Source organism: Podarcis tiliguerta (genome assembly GCF_965153285.1).
Source record: "Podarcis tiliguerta genome assembly, chromosome: 17".
NCBI classification, from domain to species: Eukaryota; Metazoa; Chordata; class Lepidosauria; order Squamata; family Lacertidae; genus Podarcis; species Podarcis tiliguerta.
Window position 1 is genome coordinate 33445335 of NC_139550.1, and position 19710 is coordinate 33465044.

The 19710-nt window shown below is 46.4% G+C and overlaps 2 protein-coding genes across 11 annotated transcripts in view; one reads left to right on the forward strand and one right to left on the reverse strand.

The window, feature by feature from the left end:
* Positions 1–6281, forward strand: part of PODNL1 (podocan like 1) — a 26015-nt gene extending 19734 nt beyond the window's left edge. For 9 of the 10 annotated variants that reach the window (XM_083420077.1, XM_083420076.1, XM_083420079.1 and 6 more), the window contains 3 exons: positions 1514–1662; positions 3795–3963; positions 5012–6281. In XM_083420077.1, the coding sequence (XP_083276203.1) occupies positions 1514–1662; positions 3795–3945 (300 nt within the window). In that variant the 3' untranslated portion in view covers positions 3946–3963; positions 5012–6281. The remainder of the gene's footprint in view (positions 1–1513; positions 1663–3794; positions 3964–5011) is intronic. The other variant, XR_014506299.1, reaches the window with a different exon arrangement.
* The window catches only part of CC2D1A (coiled-coil and C2 domain containing 1A), a 55315-nt gene continuing 41748 nt past the window's right edge, over positions 6144–19710 (reverse strand). Inside the window, exons 23-30 of the mRNA XM_083419607.1 lie at positions 18984–19074; positions 17291–17422; positions 15487–15542; positions 12180–12246; positions 10954–11080; positions 9987–10063; positions 9739–9786; positions 6144–8285 (exon numbers count right to left, since the gene is read on the reverse strand). Coding sequence (XP_083275733.1) covers positions 8265–8285; positions 9739–9786; positions 9987–10063; positions 10954–11080; positions 12180–12246; positions 15487–15542; positions 17291–17422; positions 18984–19074 — 619 coding nt within the window. The 3' untranslated portion in view covers positions 6144–8264. The remainder of the gene's footprint in view (positions 8286–9738; positions 9787–9986; positions 10064–10953; positions 11081–12179; positions 12247–15486; positions 15543–17290; positions 17423–18983; positions 19075–19710) is intronic.

The window sequence follows — 19710 nt, forward strand, 5'->3', positions numbered from 1 at the left end:
TCCAGAAGCAGCTTAGTCATGCTGGCCACATGACCCGGAAGCTGTACGCCGGCTCCCTCGGCCAATGAAGCGAGATGAGCGCCGCAACCCCAGAGTCAGTCACGACTGGACCTAATGGTCAGGGGTCCCTTTACCTTTACCTTAAAGAAGTTTAATTGCTGTCAGTTCAAGGCAGACTAGAGGAAGTGTTTCTTCACACAATGCAAGACACATTTGCAGGATGCGCTGGCACAAGCCACGGCAACGACTTCACACTTTGCAAAGGGATTAGACAAATTCATGTAGGATGACAACTATTAACCATGACCATGACGAGGACTCTCCATACACAGATGATGCAAGTTCTCCCTCTGAATATTGTATGCTGGCGATTGTGGGGGCAGGGGGCTTGTGAGCTGGATGCATCTAATGGAACCAACAAAGGAATTATTTCATTTCTCTGAAAAGTCTGGCATATCAGTTTTGTGCTGTGCAATGTGAGTTTTGCCAACACACAAACGACAGCAGATGTTGGTCTCCTATGATGGCTTTTCCCTGGAGAAACATGGGTTTTATCTCTCTCAGAATATGCCTAAAACCTGGAATCGCTGCAGTATAATTGCATGTGCTCTGTTAGTCCTCAAGCCCCTGCTTAAAAGTACTCAAAATTCAGCATGTTTCTATAGTGACTTTGTTTTCCCGCTAATGTGGGCTTCTGCTCCCAGCTACTGGACTCTGAGCTTATCCACACTTACCTTTGGCCCTGCTCTTTCCAGGCACAGGTCCAAGCTTAAAAGCTGTGTCTGAGCAGTTTTATTTTATCCCCACCCCCATGCTTTCTCTGTGAAAACATGCTCTTTAGTGCTCAATTGGAGCAAATGTCAGTTCAGGGTCTCCATGGATTGCCATTTGCCCTGACTGAGCTTTAAAGAGCAGGTTTTCACAGTGAAAGATCTGGAGCAAAAAAGAAGGGTGCTCAGACACAGAGATTTAAGGGGCGGACGATGCCTGGAAAGGGCCAAGGAAAGATAAGTGTGGATAAGCCCATTCTCTTTCAGTTTTTGTTTGAGTAACTCTCAGAACACAGGCAAGAGTATGGCTCCTACAAATCCTGCTAGAAGCATTTGGATGCTAGAAGCATGGAACTATGTTTGAGCCCTAAGGCAGGCATGGCCAAACTTGGCCCTCCAGATGTTTTGGGACTACAACTCCCATCATTCCTGACCACTGGTCCTGTTAGCTAGGGATGATGGGAGTTGTAATCCCAAAACATCTGGAGGGCCAAGTTTGCCTATGCCTGCACTAAGGGGAACTACCAGTTGTTCTCCTGCACTGGCCAACTAGGGCTACAGTGCTCTTATGCCACTCCAGCTGATTTCAGTGGTGCGTATAGAAGAAAACCAAATGATTGTGTTGTTGTCACTCACAACCCGGGTCAGATCTGCCTATGTCCAGTACCTGCTGCCCTTAATGATGCTCCAGATCTGGCAGGAATCTCTGGGACTCCAACATTTTATTGATTTTGCTTTCCCAGCTCCTGGATCTGAGCTATAATGAGCTGTCCTATGTTCCACCAGACCTACCAGAATCACTAGAATATCTATACCTGCAGCATAACAGGATTGCTGTCATTATGGCTGAGGCCTTCCTCACAGCACCCAACATCCGTGTCATCACTCTCAGGTAAGGGAAATGACAATTGACTACAAGAGTTTGGATAGACACTGAGATATGGAGATTATATTACATGCCCACTGCTCATAAAGGAGGAAGGGTGTGTGTGTGTGTGTGTGTGTGTGTTGCGCTTTAAACCACAATGTAATCCAGGGGTCTGAATTGCTGTTGTCTATATTTTAAAGGTGGAATGCTTCAAACAAAATGCCATGCCTGTGTTCTTTGCACATTGAGTCTACACCTGAAATCTGCAGAAATGCAAGCCAAATTCTACACCAAGAAAAGTTAGAGTACCTGCTTGAGTTCTTCGCACAATTTATTCTGCAATTTTGCACACTAATTCTGATTTGTTATTCATGGAGAGGGCCACTGTTACTCCATCCTCTGACCCCTGAAAAATTTACTTCCTTTCCAAGACTTGCATCTTGAGTTTTTGCAGGAGGCTGAGAGTCATATATTCACCTTCACTTTAACATCTTCAAAAGAGGATGATAAAACATTTGGGACAAACTTCAGTGTGACTGAGCATCATACATAGTTCAGCCCAAAATATCCCCAAAGCAAGTGGGTGGCAGGACATTTCATCTCTCTCTCTCCCACCCCCCTCACTAACTGATACCCGTCAGTATATCCATATATCTGTGCATTTGTAGATTTCAGCAGATGTTGGACATTCACCGTAACATTCAATCATTTACTAACAAAAGAAAACAGAAATAGTGAACATAAAAATTGTGACTGGAACTAGATGGAAAAGTAGTTGTAAACCCCCCCCCCCCAATAAAATGCTGTTGGACTCTGCAGTTAATTATGATACTCATACATACTGTGTATATATGAGCCATATAATACCAGATATTTCATAGGACGTTGATAAGAGATTTTATATTCTTATTCTTATTTATTAGATTTGCATATCATCCTTCATCCAAAGATCGTAGGGTAGTTCACAAAATAAAAATACAAAACGGGAATACAAAATGCATAAAACAAAAACAAATAGTTAAACAGGTTACCCAATCAGAACCCAGGGGGTGGAGTCAGAGGAACTATAAAACCAGCTCTGGGAGGGGCGAAGGGGGAGTTCGTTGGGAGGTTGGTTGGAGTGGGAGTGAATCGGGATAGGCTGTGGGGAGGTTGAGTTAGTGTAGCGAAATAAGCTGAGTCAGGAACAGGAAGACAAGTAAATATCTGAGAGGTGGTTTAGTGAGTGAGAGCAGGTAGTGGAAGTTATAGGTCTGGATAGGCACCCCATGAATGTAATTGACCAATACCATTTATGAAACCTCACGCTTGTTAAACTGCAATAAATAAACCTGGGTGGTGGCAGCGAGAAATCAAGTGGTGGCACAGGGATCAATAGACGGTGAAACATCCAGGGACCCTGTGTGATCGCCACAATGAGTTTATCTGGATCTTGGTCACAGATTTCATTAAGTAAATTTAAGATACAGGGGTACCTAATTTGAGTGGTGATGCTGCTGGGCTGTCTCCTGAACTCTGCTCAGGGAAAACCAGTTTCTTGTTTGAGAAGAAGCTGGCCAGCCACAGCTCCAATTGGTTGATTGGTGACATGACAAGGAAGACCGATGTATGAAGCACCCAGAGAACTTTACAATCTGGGGCAGCATGGAAATGTCATAAGAAAAACGTGCTTTAAAACAGCATGAATGAATACGTATTTAATTTACTGGCTATGTACGCAATACTTTCAAAATATATTTGGACCAGAATTCCTCAAACTCCAAGCCCCGTTTGGATTTCAGAACCTTTGTAAACCAGCAAATTCGTTAAAAAGAGTACAAGTTACAAGCTATATTTTAATTTGAGAAGTCCACCAACTGGAAAGGCCATTTAACAGAAAATGGATGGCAACTGAGAAAAGCAGATACTGCTGCTACAGACAATGTTACGGCTCTACACATTTGCAGTCAAGTTGGTACCTCGCTTCCTAATAAACATGCATAGGGTTGGGCTGTGACAGTATCACATTTCTGACTCCTTTGAATTAAATCCATCTTCTGGAGCTGTTTCAAAGTTCCAGGAACTGTGTTGTAGTTGTTTTTTTTTTAAAAAAAAACCAAACGCTCACATATCAGCGCTTTCCCCATTTCACACACAAATCCTCCTTTGTTTTCTAGATCCAACCGTTTGTTGGCAGCCAACGTGTCGGAAGCTGCATTTGCAGACCTGAAACTACTGGAGGTAGTAGACACTACCGGGAATCCAGAACCTATCACCATCTCTCTGCTGCAAGCTGGGCCCTGGGTCCGCACCCAGATGGGTACCTAAGGAGGTTGCCTAGAACAGGTTAGCCTTTTTGCTGTGGCAAAGTGTTCATTCATAAACTAAGTCACTCTAGTTTCCAGCTTTTGCTGGGATTGTTGACCACTAAGAACGTAGTGATCCGAAGCTCTCCAAACATAAACTTGTATTACACGTCTGCTGTATTTGTGTGACTAACACAAGCTCTGTGCTGAACTGCACAAGGGCTGGAGCATTAGTTTGGCTTCTGCAGGAGCAAGTGGTTAGAAACAGGTATAGCCCACTATTTTCCATCAAGACCAGTGGGTGCAGTATAGCTGCCGCAGGTGAAGCCAACTGCTGCTCAGCACACATTCATTATAGTGTTTGGGTTGGGCGCCATTTTGTGACTCCATTTTTATATTTAAAAATTGAACTTCTGCTAAAACACTTTCTGGGACTTTTTTTAAAGTGCTAGAATGTCACACACAAAAATGCTAATTCACTGTGGTGTTATAGCAATATTACACAACTCAGGACAAAAGGGAGATGTCCCGCCCAGAAACCTATGTCCCCACAGTGGAAGGATGTGTGGCTCTAGAATTGGCCTCCACAGTAACTTACAGACTCACTGTTAAGACTGTGTTCATGGAAGACAATCTTACTCAGCTACGAGTGATCGCCAAAGAAGACACAATATGACAACACCACCATAATGTTCTAGTGTTATACTGTACTTCTTTCATAAAAAGCTCATAGTATAAAGTATCAATTTTATTGATCATAAAATGGTGACCACCACAAAAGCAGTAAGAAAAATGTGTCCACAGCTGTGATCATTGCCCAGAAGAGTACGCTAACTCTAAAGGCATCATCAACACCTGTGGAGAATGTGCTACTTTTCCATTCTGAAAGTCTGTGTTCTGAGAAAAGACAGAAGAACCAAAGGAAAATATGAAATAGGAATGACTGGATGACAGTGTTGTGTGTGCTCACTTTAAAAAGAGGACTTGCTTTTAGTGTCTTGGCTACATGATGTCCCCACTGTCATTATGAACATGGTCATCCTCTGGGGGGTGTCCGATCCAGCTGACAGAACCTCTTTCTTTTGCAGATCACCATCCTACGCTTCCTTTCTACCGCTGCCTGTCCTCAGGCATCTCTACCAGGATGGCTCTGCCCACCTGCAGCCTTCTGGAGAGGTGTGCACTGCCCAGTGTTTGTCCTTCCACCTTCAGCCAGTTGCATGGAGCAGAGCCTCTACAGTATGCCCTGTCTGCTTCTCTAAGGTGCAGGACTCAGCTACGGCTTTTCAGGTTGAGAGAGACAAGATGAAGATACAAGACTTCTCCAATTCTAGCTACTTCTGGAGCCTGATCTTCAATGGATCTGTTTAGCCTAGGGCTAAGCAATGGCGCTGGCAAAGATGAAGTCTCTGTGGACTAGGACCAAAGAGGCAGCCAAGGCTAGCTAAAGGTATTTGCGTGCCCCTGCTTGGCTCCCGTTATTTGGAAACAGAGTTGCTTAGGACAACGCAAGCATCCGCCAGGGCACCTATGTTCTACTCCTCCTTCTGCCTTGCTCCTCAAACAGGTGCACCCAAACCATCCCTGTTGGGTGACAGAGGTGTTAGCTAATCTAGACAACCAAGTTTATCCCTTAGAGTAAATGCAAACTTGTTTTCTGCGTGTCACAAGCCCCAGCGCCGGTCCAGCTCTTCTTCGCAAGGGAGGAGATGAAAAGAATCCATCACACAGAACCAGCGGGCAGCTTCTGGGTGCCCCACATGGGCAAATGTTTGAGTAAATCTCAAGACAACATGGGGAGGGGAGGCTCCATAGTTAAGAAACTGGGTTTTGAGCCCAGATTCATCACAAGCCTTTGGTTTCCCCTGTAGAAAGGCCAGGCAACATCACCCTAGCCAGGATCACATGAGTCACAGCTGGAACGAGAGGGAATCCATGTAGGGAACCAGGAAAGACTTTATTCATCCTGAAAGTCAACGTCTACCTGCTTTTCAAGGCCACCCTCCTCTCTCTGTCCTCCACACCATCTCATCTCACTTGAAACGAATGTTGGCTTAGTGGATTGTGCTAGGGCTTTTGTGGGGGGCGCAGTTTGCACCTTACTTGCAGATTGCTGGGAAGCAAGAGGTGTTTCAGTTTGAAGTGAGATGACTTGCAAGATTCCACATGAATGACCGTCTCATTGCCCAGATGACCCAATCAACACAACCCAGAAGAAAATGAGGTTTCAACAAGGTTTATTATTGGTGCAAGATTCCAGTACGTCTTTTTTACAGAGGTTTTTAGAACTCCCCCCACCCTAAAAACTTTATATATTTATGTCACTCCAAGCATAAAATAAAAGCCGTAACACAGTCAGATTCACGGCCTCTGGTTTTTAGCATTGGCTTTCAACACCTCTGGCTGAGCAACAACCATGGAGGTAGGCACTTGTATAAAAATCCAATTTCCCTAATACCAAAGAGGGGGTGGTAAGAATGGGGTCAGGAAAGAAAGGCTGCCTGGAGCATTTGTTTCCCTTTATCGTTCCTCTGTCCGGGGACGTGAGAAGTTAAATTTTGGTTTAAAAAGGAATTGGGCAGGGGCAGGAGTGCAAGATCTCACCCGCAGCTCGTCACCTCATCCATCCTGAGCAGCAGCAACCCTGAGTTAATTTCTTACCCTTTAAAACATCTTTAACCTAATATAGGAAACAGAACACTTTCATAAAAGGTCACATTTCCAGCTGCCCAAGGGGAGCCCAGACCCCCCACAAGGCCACACCAATGTGCCCCAGTGCAGAAAGAGGACACCCCACAGGCTACAGCAGCATGCCTCCCCCAACTGCAGGGACTACAGAGACAATGTGGGATACTCCACCCAATATGCCAAGAAACTGGCAATTACTTAACACCCCCCCCCCCACCAGGAATGACACATGGTCTGGGCCAGGGGCCAGCACAAGCCCTGCTCCAAGCTGCAGCCAATGGACTGTGCCCTACAAGTCTCTGCACACCAGAACAGAGCTGGCGCTTGAGCAACCTAGTTGTCAATAGGCCACTGCTGGGGAAGCCTCGTCTATGTTCTTTGGAGGTCAAAGGGAAGGGGAAGTCTCCCTCAGCAGTCTCTTACGCTGTTCCCTAGCAGGGGCAGGTAGTCTCAGCCCCGTGCTTCTTCCTTTGGCAGCCCAAAGGCAGTAACATTAATTGCAATGATAATTAAAAAAAGCAGAGATCAAGACCTAGCAACAGTCGTTGAGCTCGGTCATTTTTCTTACTTGGAAATGGGCCGCACAGATAGCAGGGGCAGATGCTGGTCAAGAAGGATGCCCCCTTTGCAGGGTCTTCCGCCACAGGCATCAGAAGGAACCCAAAGTAGGTTCAGAGTCTGGATTCTCATGGGAGTCGGCAAGCAAGGCGTCACGCCAGCATCCTGCTAGGTCCTCTTGGCCACTCAGGAGGGATCAGGTCAGTTAAAAGCAGCGAGCTATTAGCTCTCTACAGCCCCCAAAGAAATAAACCCATAGAAGGGCAAACAAGCGGAGCTCAGAGAGGTGAAGGTGCAAAGTGCCTGGTGCAATGGAGGATTGATGTGGAAGGCATAGAGGGGCAGCAAAGAGGGCAGTGAGCTGAGTGCAGACCACATAGGCTGGGGGATATACTAGAAGGTGCCAAATTCCTAAATGAGTCAATTCGGTGCATGTTGAATAATGTGGGGCCTTCTCCTCTCTGGGGCTGAGGAGGCAAGACGCTCTGAGCACATCTGCAGTGCAAGAGCTGCAAGCTTCTCTCTTGCTGACACAATAACTCTGGACCAAGGAACTCTGGGCACCGAAGTTCCACCAAGGGGCTTGTCTACTCAGCACTCTCTCAAAACTATCACTTCCAGGCTACTATGTGGTGGGGAGCCATTGGAGCTAAACCTGTTTCAAGCTGCAAATGAAGATGCACCCAGCAGCTGCCGCCAGAGCAGCTGGGAGAAGAGCGAGGGAGGGGGATTCTTTCCCTTCTCCCTGCTGAGAAAGTGGCTCATTATGGACCTTGGGGAGTCTGGGCTGAGCCTGAGGACAGAGTGCCAAGGCAACCGTCACACGGATTGTCTCCAGCTAGCAGTGTCTCGTGACCTGCCCCACTGATGGGGAAACTAAAGGAGTCTCCATTCATTCTCATTTACCCAGCGAAGGCTAGAAAGAGCCCACCGCCAGAGGTGCTTTGCAGCATTGCCGGTCCATCAGCATACATGGAGCCCTCCCCACCCTGCTCTCCAAACCCCCGTTCTCCTGCAGCGGGGAAAAGGCCACGTAGGAAGAGAGCAGTTGCTTGACCCGGCGATTCCAAGACTTCCACATTTCCGCCGCTTCCTTCATTTGCGAAACTTCTGCAGCTGGAAGGCAAATGGGTTTGCCAGTCAGTGCTTCTGCCACCATGGTCTCTTTCAGGAAAAGGAAGGGCACAAACCAGGGAAGGGGAACCTGCGGCAGCCCTCCTGGTGCTGTCGGGCTCCCAGCACCTGGCCAGCAGGGCCAACGGTCAGGGATGGCGGGAGCTGTAGGCCAGCAACACCGAGAAGACCACAGGACCCCCAGCCTTGGCACCAAGAGCACCATTGATTGATTCTGGACATTTATAGATTGCCCTCTCATCAAATTTCCAGGGTGGGCCACAAAAAAGGAAAGCAAAGCTGCATACTGTTGAGTAACAAGCAGCCAATAAGTCTAATTAATCATCATAAGCTGCCACCCAGAGCTTCTTGGAGGAAAGGGGGTGAATATATGAAGTAAATCAATAAAAACAGTGAATGTTGCAATGCAGATCTCAAAGCAGCATAACAAAGCGACAGAATCCAATTCAAACTAAGAAGCTTAGAACAAAAAGATGCCAAAGAGACAACAGCATCCTAGGTGCCAGAAGAGCTCCCTCTGGGAAGAGCATGCTAACACTGAGGGGCCACTACGGAAAAGGCCTTTCTCCCTTTACTTCCCATGGCAGTGGCACCCATAGAAGATCTTAATATACAGGTACACATGGAGATAGGTGGTGGATCCCGTAAGTCACCTGGTCCTAAGCTGTCAAGAGCTTTAAAATAAGAACATTCAAGTCATGCAGTCCTTAACATTGGGAGAGGTGGAGGAAACATTCTGAATCACGTGGATCTAGGTCTACAGAGAGAGACAACAGAAGGGGAAACAGGGCGCCTCAGTCCACAGAGCACTCTGCCCAAAAGCGATTTGGGAAATGAACCACCTAGAGGCGGCAGCGCCAAACAAGCCAGAAAGTTCCAGCTGTGTGCTGCTGCAGGTGCTCAATTTGACGGCACTGCTTAAAATCATTCCAGAAAGCTCTCCCAGGCCTCGTCCAGACTTTCTGTTGCACCATGCTTTCCAGGCACAGGTTTGCTCTTTAAAACTCCATGTTCAAGCAATTTTCTTTCTTTTTTTGTCCAGGCATTTTCTCTGGGGAAATCCACATTTTCCTGCTGAATTGGAGCAAATGGCAATGGAGTTTTCTGCAGATTGCCACTTGCTCCAATTCAGCAGTAAAATGTGGGTTTTCCTGCGGAAAGCGCCGGGACAAAAATAAAAAAACAAACCAAAAATGCTCGGACACGGAGCTTTAAATCCCAGACCTGTGCCTAGAAACATGGCACAAAAAGCAGTCTGGATGAGACCTCAGTCACCCTGCAAAAGACCAGGGGATCAGTGAAGGCAGGACCAGTCTGGGAAACGCTCCTCTGGTCCCGACGACTGACTCATTCAGCCTGCTTTGACTATTCTAGTGGGAGGTGACTGAGTGAGAACAGCAGAAACAACAGCTTGCGTGACAATAAGCACACTCACCTCGCCCTCAACCAGATTGCGCTTGTAAAGGGCATCCTTGGCTGCATCCTGCCAAATAAACACACACAGCAGGCAGTTAAGTAGATACAGAGGCTCTCGTTGCACCAGGGAGGGTGCTCCTTTAAGCAGGCAGGCATTGGTGCAACCAAGAGGCTTTAAAAAGGGGATCTGCGGTCTTTTGCTCCCCCACCACATCCCATCTAGATATAAAATGGAGTGGATGGGGGGGGGGGACTGAGGAACCATACCCGCTTTCCTTCACTGCCAAGGCGCCGTGCTGCCTCTGTATACCACTGCTGGTACCGCTCCAATTGGGTCAGGTATTCTGTGGAGTAAAGATCAGACATGACTAAGGAACAGCTCCGGTGTCCAACTGCATCCCCTTCACCTCTGCCCCCTCCAACCCCAGAGGTTGGGACTCTGCCTCCTTCCTTGTGATGCAGTTTTGAGAAAGCTAAAGAATTAATATTCCAAGGGCTTACAGACACCGAGATGCAATCACAAACTGCTGAGATCAAGATCTGTCAATCTAACAAATTGTAAGCTTTTTAAAAATTATTCCATTGTATCCATCCCTGCCAAGATATCTGGTAGATTTGCCAAATGTTAAAATGAGGGTAGTCTTTGCCCAGGCAAGACTAAATGTCCTTCTGTTAGCAGATTGGATGGGCTGACATAAAGGAATTCCTAAGGAGGATAGAATTTGCAGCTGCAACTCTGTGTCAATAGAAGACATAACTCACGTACTCTTTCAATGCCCTTTTTATAATGATCTTAGAAACAATTACATCCACCCGTTGTTGAGATTGCAGAAGGGAAGGACATCTCTTGCAAAGACCTGTTTTTTGTTGTCTGATGTAGAGAGGGATATATCCTTTAGGACATCCAAATTTCTTTCCAAGGCTTTACAAATTCGTGTAATAAAACTTAAAGGGGGAGGGGGGAATGAGAAATGATTTATCTTGTAAAAGTCGGGGAGCAGAAATGCAAACCACTATTATTAGCAGTATTCTTATTCTTGTTATTTTCATGTGTGCAACGGCTGCTTGCTAAACACAATAAATCAAAGTGAACTGAACCCTCTCAATGAGCACTTCCTGCTAAGGCAATTTAACACACCAATTCAATATGAACCGACAGAGAAAGGGGGAAAATGTTCACTTGCCCAAGCATTGGGAATGGGGCCTTTGTGGCTGGGCTTTCATCGCAAAGTACCTTTCATGACTGCTGGGCCTCCGTGCTGAAGCTGGGACTTCTGCCACTGGATCATCCGTATAACGTTCTGGTGCTGTTCCACCAAGTCGTTAGGAGGTCGTTGGCCAACTTGTTTGTATCCTGCCATCTGCCAGCAAAGGAAGGAGGGTTTGTGTACGTTCTCAGGGAAAGGACAGAGCACTCAACTTCGGGGGTAAGAAGTGGGCCTTCTGTGATTACGTTCTGTCTGGCTGACAAGTGCATGCACAGGCTGGGAAAGGGCTTTTCCAGGGCCACAGCAACTGTGAGCAGCACACCTGAACAGGTGACTAAGAGAGAGTTGGTCACCTGAGAGATCCGGCCACATAAAGGCAGAAGGAAGGCAAGACTTCACCATATGAGTTTGCCACACAACACTTCTCTTTTAAATTGGACCGGAGTCTGCAGACCTCAGGGGGGGGACTCCTTCTGCAGAATGAAATTAAAGGGCAGATTTCTTTTTTCTAAAATAAAAAGGTAGTTTATGAAGCCGAAGCAGGCAAAAATAGCCCAGAGAGAGCAAAATACAAGATTCTTCCAGTCGACTGCCCTTTTATTTGTTTGTTACCCAGCCGAGACAGGAATGCCAAGCAGAGCCCAAGGGTTATGAGGGTTGGGAAGAAGACATCATTTTAGGTCATTTTGAAAGGGCATCACTCACACATTCCCTAGAGATTTGTCTTGTCCAACCTTGGGTGTTTTTGCTGTACTGTAACACTTCAGCTGACTACTGCACTACTAAGGTAAGCAGATTTTAAAATCATAAGCATTATACGCTGCCCTAAGGAAGCACAGCAACTTTGAGACAGGGCTGAGATTCTGAATGAGCTTCCTGCCCCTCCTCCAACCATTAGCTTTGTAAGTTAGACATTCCTAGTGCCTTCAGCCTAAGTACAAAATGTCTCAGTCAGTTTGCAGGAGTCAAGATTCAATGTTTGCTTGCAGTTTTCCTCCCAGCAACCTCATGCCTTGTTCTTTTGAGGGACAATGAACACAACTGTTCAGAATGTAAGACATACCAGTGTCTCACTTGTCAAATTTGTGTCTCCTATTTCCTCCCATCCTTTTGTTGTCCATTGCACAGTCTCTAGATTTGTCTGCAAGCACCTTGAGGTGGGGGGGCCTGCCTTTGGCCAATGTTACGCTAAAGCACCATGTACACGGAGATGCTGAAATTCGTAATTACTGCCCTGATAAACATTACTGACCTTTTTCTCCAGCCTCTCCTTGTCAAAAGCGAGGACATTGAAGCTGTGCAGAGTGCAGACAGGCTTGCTGCAAGGAAAGAAAGTGCAGCATGGTTAACCTCAGAAGAGGCCAGCAACAGAAACACAGCATGGAGAATGAGGCAAAGGCAAGCAGGCAGCCGCCATCTGGAGAAGCAGATATGGATTGTGTGTGTGCCTGCCAACTTCATGCCTAAGCAACAAGCACAGCTGACTCCTGCCAAGGCAGGGGGGCAAGAACCAGGCACATCAGCTGCAGCAGAGCCCCCTAGCTTGGGGACCAGAGTTTGGTGGGCAAGCAGAAGGAATTGCTGCCCAGGATCCCTCAGGTTCTAGATTCAGGAGCTGCTGTGGGTTTCTTCCTGACAGCCCTGAGAGAAAAGGCAGCCCAGCACGCACACAGGGACACTCCTGATCAGACCTGTTGGCAGGCAGCATGCTAATTTCTCATTTGCTAGAATGCCACAGGGCAGGTTTTTAAAGGACCACAAGAGCAAGATGAATGGGGTTGGGTTGGGTTTGAAGATTGACTGGCCAAAGGAGCGAGGAAAGCTCTGAAGTTTCATGCCCGGTGCTGTTTCTCATGCTGTTCTCAACCCAGGACAGACAAATCCAGTCTGGTAAACAGCTACATGGCAGATTTGAGGCAAGAGAGACACTCTTTGTCATTTGCATTCAGAACAAGAGAACCTTCCAGGCAAGCATTCTGCCTTACACCTTGGCCTCAGCACCCCCTTTTCCTTTCAGAATGCCTCCAATCACATTCAGGAATCTTCCTTGCTAGCCGGTTGGTCCCGACTTCTCTCTCATCTTAGGCCCTACCCCTGGGAACATGAAACTCTGCCCTTGTTGCAAAGCCTGCACAATGCCCTAGTGCTGCTCTGCCTGTTCCTCGTGCTCTTTTGTTTCTCAACCCTACAGGAAATGCCAGGCTGTTATCAGACCAAAAATCTATCCTGCTAGATTTCCTGTTTGTTTGAGTGGTGCCATCCAGATTGCACAGTTTCACAAGACAGGCACGGTCTATCCAGGCCGCCAGTTCGAATGCCAGTTTGAGACATCTTCCTCCCTCACTGCTCCTCCAGTTACAGGAGAGGCTTTTGGCTATGGCTAGCTGGGAGCAGGCCCTACCATGAGAAAAGTTAGGAAACTGTCTCAACCCATTGATTCAGGGCATCATTATCAGAGCGGGAGACAAACCAACCTGTAGTATGTGGCACAATCCACCTTCATGCCCTCCTGAGCGAGCCCCACAGAATGGGACCTGAAAGAGGCACAGCGGTCTCCCATCTTACTCAAAGGAAAGGGAGGTGTCCTTTGGACCTCCTGCCTCAGCCACCAAAATATCTTGGGTCGATTCTGGGCTCGTTATTCACCGTGCAAAATTGTACCTGTTCTTTTGAAGCTTTAACTACTTTGCCTTCCTGCCAATTGCCACAAAACCTTTTGTGCCCATACAACCTCATAGAGCTCTTTGCCCTCTCTAGTTGTCCTACATTTCTTTTCTTGTCCAGAGCAGGCAGGAGCAAACCATTCTCTGTGCAAGGGAGCCTTCGAGGCCTGAGAGAAGGAAGGTCCAATCAGAGCTGGCTTGGCTACAGCAGGGAGCAGATGGATGTTCTGGAAGGGAAATTAGAAGAGACTATCAACAGCCACTGGCAGAGCAAAAGGTGCTGGGCTGGACACCTGCCTCTGTGCACACCATCCAACCGTCCATCATGCTCCCTTAACAGGGAATTCAAATATCAAAAACCCTACGCGATGGTAACTGGTGTAGTTTGGTGGGCAAAGCACTGGGCAAATCTGGGAGACTTGCTTATGGGCTTCTCAAAGGCATCTATCTATCTATCTGGCTGGCCCCTGTGGCAAAGAGGATGCTGAATTTGTTAGGGTTTTGTCTGATCCAGCAGCAAGGCTCTTCTCATGCTTTGTCTCAGCCACTGACTCATTGTGTGGCCTTGAATAAACTTCTTCACTTCCTGCCTCTGTTCTCTCTACTGTACAGAAGATAGATGAGGCTTGGAGCTTCCCCTGCCCTGTGTGCCAACTTTATGGTTCTTATACACTCTCCTAAGGCACTAAGGGCCTACGCAAAGAGGCTCTTGTGGCACCAGAAGCTCCATTACAAAACCCTCACAAGAAGCTACATTGCCACTTTTGACAACTTGGGCTATTCAATTCCTGTTTATTCACAAGTCTCAGTAGCCAAGAATGATGCAGCTTATCTGGATGGTCACGGCAAGCTGTCTCCTCAGCAGAACTGCTATTTGACGGAGGCCTTTCTATCAGAAAGCCAGACCGGTACCGTGCAGCGTTACGCAGTCAGGAGAGCAGAACTGATCCATGAGGTGCAATCCACCAGGAAGGTCTTCTGCACAAGTTAAGCGAAAATGAACTACAGTGGTAGCTTGGGTTAAGAACTTAATTCGTTCCGGAGGTCTGTTCTTAAGCTGAAACTGTTCTTAGCCTGAGGTACCACTTTAGCTAATAGGGCCTCCCACCGCTGCTGCACGATTTCCGTTCTCATCCCGAGGTAAGGTTCTCAACCCCAGGTACTATTTCTGGGTTAGCGGAGTCTGTATCCTGAAGCGCCTTTGGTAAAATAATACTCAGAGCAGCTTCCAAATAAAACCCATGTCAACTCAGAGGGGTTAGGCTGGCCTCAACTAGAGCCAGGGCCTTCTCGGCCGCAGCTCCAATCTGGTGGAACGCTCTGTCACAAGAGACTAGGGCCCTGCGGGACCTGACATCTTTCCGCAGGGCCTGTAAGGCAGAGCTGTTCCACCAGGCCTTTGGTCAGGGCGCAGCCTGACCCCCTCCTCTGGCAATCTGCACAGAATCTTGCTTAATGGTTGCCATCAATTTGATTTTAATTAATTTTTATAATGAAAGGTTTTTAGAATGTTGGATTATTTTGATTGTTGTTAGCCGCCCTGAGCCCAGCTTTGGCTGGGGAAGGCGGGGTAAAAATAAAATTTATTATTATTATTATTATTAACAAGGCTTACACAGGAGAACTTCCTGGTTAACGGTGACCTCCAGGTCAGATTGCCCTGTCTTTCCCCACCCTGCTGCCCCCAAAACACTCAAAAGCACCCTGAAGCAGGCACACCTGCCCTACTGCCTTTTTGTGAGATGCCTTGGGTCTTGCATGTGCCTTCTTGAGCCGAGAGCGAAGTAAGAAAAGAATGAAAAGGAGAGCGGAAGGACAGGAGTTAAGATTTCCCCACAGATTATGCATGGAGCTAACTCTCAGGAGACCCCAGCAAAGGCACAAGAACATACATACCTACTGCCCACATCCTTCCCAGGAGCTATTGCTGGCTTGGGTTTGGGAAGAGCAACCTGGGTGAAGAAAACAAATACTGTTTTGCTCCTGTATGTCTGGCATAGCCACATTTATTTCAACAATGCAAGACTGGTGAAGGTTTTCAGCCCACTTTCCAGAGGTGGGGTGGGAGCTGACAGCAGAGACCAGGGCATGATCAGGGTTATGAACATGCCAAACAAATCTATGAAAGTGTAGAAAAGTCATAGCACATGGTATTGCCTACAGAGTTTGGCTCCCTAAGAATCTCAGCTTTCATTTGGGTGGGGGAGCAAGCCCTTAGGAATTGTGAAGACATAGCTGAAACTGTGTGGAACACGTTGGGCTAGTGATTTGGGGTATAATATCCAAGTTTCATCTTGGGAAAAGTTGTGGGGAGAAGAAATAAAATTTACAGCATGCTGTGCGTTGAAAGAAAATCACATGAAAATGATGTACCGTTGGTATCTAACACCAAGTAAGATTGCAAAAATGTATAAAACTAAATCAAATATATGTTGGAAATGTACAGTAAAGAGAAAGAAGGTACTTTTTCCATATGTGGTGGTCATGTTGTAAGGTAAAAAGCTTCTGGGAAATGATTTATAATGAATTAAAGAAAATGTTTAAAAATACATTTGTTAAAAAACCAGAAGTCTTTCTTTTAGGTTTAGTAGGGGAAGAAGTAGCAAAAGACTTTTTATGTATGCAATGACGGCAGCGAGAATGCTACTGGGAAGAAGAAGCATTACCAACAAAGGAAGAATGGCAAACAAAATTGATGGATTATGCAGAAATGGCGAAACTGATGGGGAAGATCAGAAACCAAGAACATCAAGTATTTGTTAGAGACTGGAGTATGGTAAATTTATAGTTTACTTGAAAAACCACTGTAAGCTGTTAAAAACATTGGTAGCGTTGTAATGACATTTGTAATGTGAAATTGACTATGATAAAATAGGGATACATAAAATTATAATAAGCAAAAAAAAAATTTTAATTTAAGAACCCATGGAAGGGAAGTCGGAAGGTTCAGGGAACTTTGTAATTGGATATATGTGAAAGATAATATGTATAAAAATGTGAAAACTAATAAAACTTTACTATTTTTTAAAAAAAGAAACTGTGTGGGACAAGGGCTGGTGAAATCTGAGGGGTCAGAGGTTGGGATGTCAGTGCTCTGCAGAATCCCTTGCCTCACCTCACCAGCAAACTCAGAATAAAACACGCAAAATAGTTTACAAGCGCAAAATAAATTACTTAAAACATTTGCCAGATTTGTCCAGGCTGCAAATTGCCCTCCCCCCCCCTCGTTTAATATATTTTTTTAAGCAGACAGTATGCACAGGGCTGGACAATCATCTGCCTCTTCCCATCACAATATGCTGCTCCTGTGGGCAGGAAACCAGCATCTGAATAGCAACAATTGCTGGAGACATTTCAAGCCACGCTTAGTCATTAGCCACGCTTTTGGCCCACATCCATTTCTGAAGAAACCAAAGTTTGGACTCTGGTAACACAGCTGAAATTCATTTCTCGAAAAGAAAACGGAGCCACGGAAACGAGGTGACGGAAGGGGCACAGTAGGCTGGATACCCTCTAGGATGAGCACTAACCACAGATTCCATGTGGTTCATATTCTTGCCAGCCTCAGCTGAGCAAGGGCTTGGGCACAGGGCCAGAACCTTTGCAAAGCCACACTCAGAACAACTTTTCGGGTGCCACCCAAACCAGCTTTGCTCTCGATGGAAAGCTTCTGGGACACAGAGAACAGCTTGGCTCTTACTGGTGGCATCGTGAGGGGGTCAATGACCAGCCACTTTTCTGTCGTCGTCTCCAGTTGCTGGGAGGTCAGCGGCTCTCTCAGACGCACAATGACTTCCAACTTGCCCCCTGTGGGCCGCCGACCATCCAAAAGCTAGGCAGAGAAAAGAAAAAGAGAGAGGCGCCCCAATTTGTGTGAAGCCACAACGCTCCGAACTTCTCCCTGCCAGCACCAAATGCGTCCCGCTCATCGTTCACACTTGTCAATCTGTACGGCAGAACGATGCAGCCTGTTCCTTTTGGCCCTCAGGGTGCTGAGGGAGGAGCTGGCATCTCTGTCTTTTCGACTACGTGGCAGATGGCAAACCAAAGCCTGGAGAAACTGCTCTCTCAAGTTCCACAGGGAGGCTGGCTGAGCAGGCAGCGAAGGCTAGTTCAGAACTCTAATCCAGGCCGCTCATTTAGTCACAATCATATAGAGGTGCACATGGAGTTACAGTGAGGGGGAAAAAGTATCCCCTGCTAAATTTGCCCGTTTGTCCTCCGACGAAGAAATGACCAGTCCATAATTTTAATGGTAGGTTTACTGTAGCTGTGAGAGACAGAATAACAACAGGAAAACCCCCAGAAGACAAAAGTCAGAGACTGATGTGGGGTTTTCCTGTTGTTATTCTGTCTCTCACAGCTACAGTAAACATACCATTAAAATTATGGACTGGTCATTTCGTCGTCAGGGGACAAACGGGCAAATTTAGCAGGGGATCAAATACTTTCCCCCCTCACTGTAAACAACAACAACATTTAGAAAGATCAACGTTCCTGAAGTGCTCCGCTTCTGAAAACTGCAATTGGGCCTTGAAATGTTTTTGAGATGATGGGTTTTGGGTGGATGTGTGGATACCTCCTTTAGCAGCTAATTGCATTGGTGGTGTGAATGTCTGTCAATTCCTCAGGTGGAATGTTTTTAGCAGTTATCATCTCAGGAAGATCTTCAAAATGGGACCTTATCCAAAAGCCTGCCTGCGGTCAGATGCTTAGAGCATTCTTCAAATGCAATATTTTTGTGTGTGGGTATTTTTTTGTAATCTTCGTTGAAATTTTCAGCTGCCAATCCTCATGATAGCTTGTTTACTTTGTTCCAAAATTATTCTCATTAATAAACTGTTGCCACAGTCCTTTTAGCACTTTTTGTGGCCGTTATATAGAACTGTGGTCTTGCCCGTGATTCCACATTTAACTTCAGTATAGAAGGCGGCAAAGGGGAGCCACTCCTGATGCCCTGATGCCAACAGGGATGCTGAAATGGGTGTGACACTCCCCAAGACATGCTGAGCCCAAGGCCTTGAAAGCATCACAAAGGCATGGTCTGCGGTGAAAGCAAAAGTCTGATTTCGCTCTAGCCTCTCTCAGTTCTGCTAGAGCGGGGGCCAGTCCTCTGTCCCTCAGACCTTGTTGGGGGGACAGACTATATTTTTGGGGGGGGAGGAATGAATGGATTCCTATGCCCCACAAATAACCCAGAGATGCATTTTAAGTAAAAGCACACATTCTACTCGTGTAAAAATATGCTGATTCCCGGACTGTCCGAGGGCCGGATTTAGAAGGCGATTGGGCTGGATCCGGCCCCTGAGCCTTAGTTTGCCTACCCATGTGCTAGAGGGCTTGGTTTTATATGCCCATCATGCCTGAGAAGAAAGGGAAGGATTCAGGCTTACCTCCAGAATCTCCCGAAGCTCGCAAGCTGTCTCCAGTGCATCTAACTTCAATTGTGCAGTTCCAACTACACGGTCAGTTTTGAACAGCCCTCTGGAGAGAAAATGGAAGTATTAGACTGATGACCTCATTCAGAGAGTCACAAATTTCATTCTGCTCTTACTTGCTCCCTTTCAATAAAACTAACACTTAGCCTTTTCAAAATAACCATACCACAAGAACTGCTGCAAGGTTACAGCAGAGTCTCCCCAACATTCCTGTAGTAAAACTACTCATAGCTTGGATGCCTCCTTTCAGCTTAGTTATGGCTTTGAGTACATGTGGATCTGAGCTATAAGTTGCCCACCTGTCTTGCCTGTGTGTGTCAATGAGCCAACCTGAGTTTCTTCCTCCCATAACAAACATTTCCCAATCTCAAATCCTGGGTTTTCTACTAATGACCTGCCACCACCACATTATAGAAGTGAGACGTGGAAGATGTACCTTGTGTGGAATGAAAGCAACCTTGTCTCAATTGTTTTATCACTCTTTTGATAGCACTCTGAAGCCTGTTTCAGTTAGTACCTCCTTGACCACTAAATATCCTTCCATTCTCCTCCATATTTTTTGTGCTTCTGCCAATAGCCCTGAAAGAATGTGCAAACTCAGCACATTCACAGACACTAAGAACCAAACCACACATTACAAGAAACATCGTGAAATACATAACTGGGACCTGCCATTTTACTT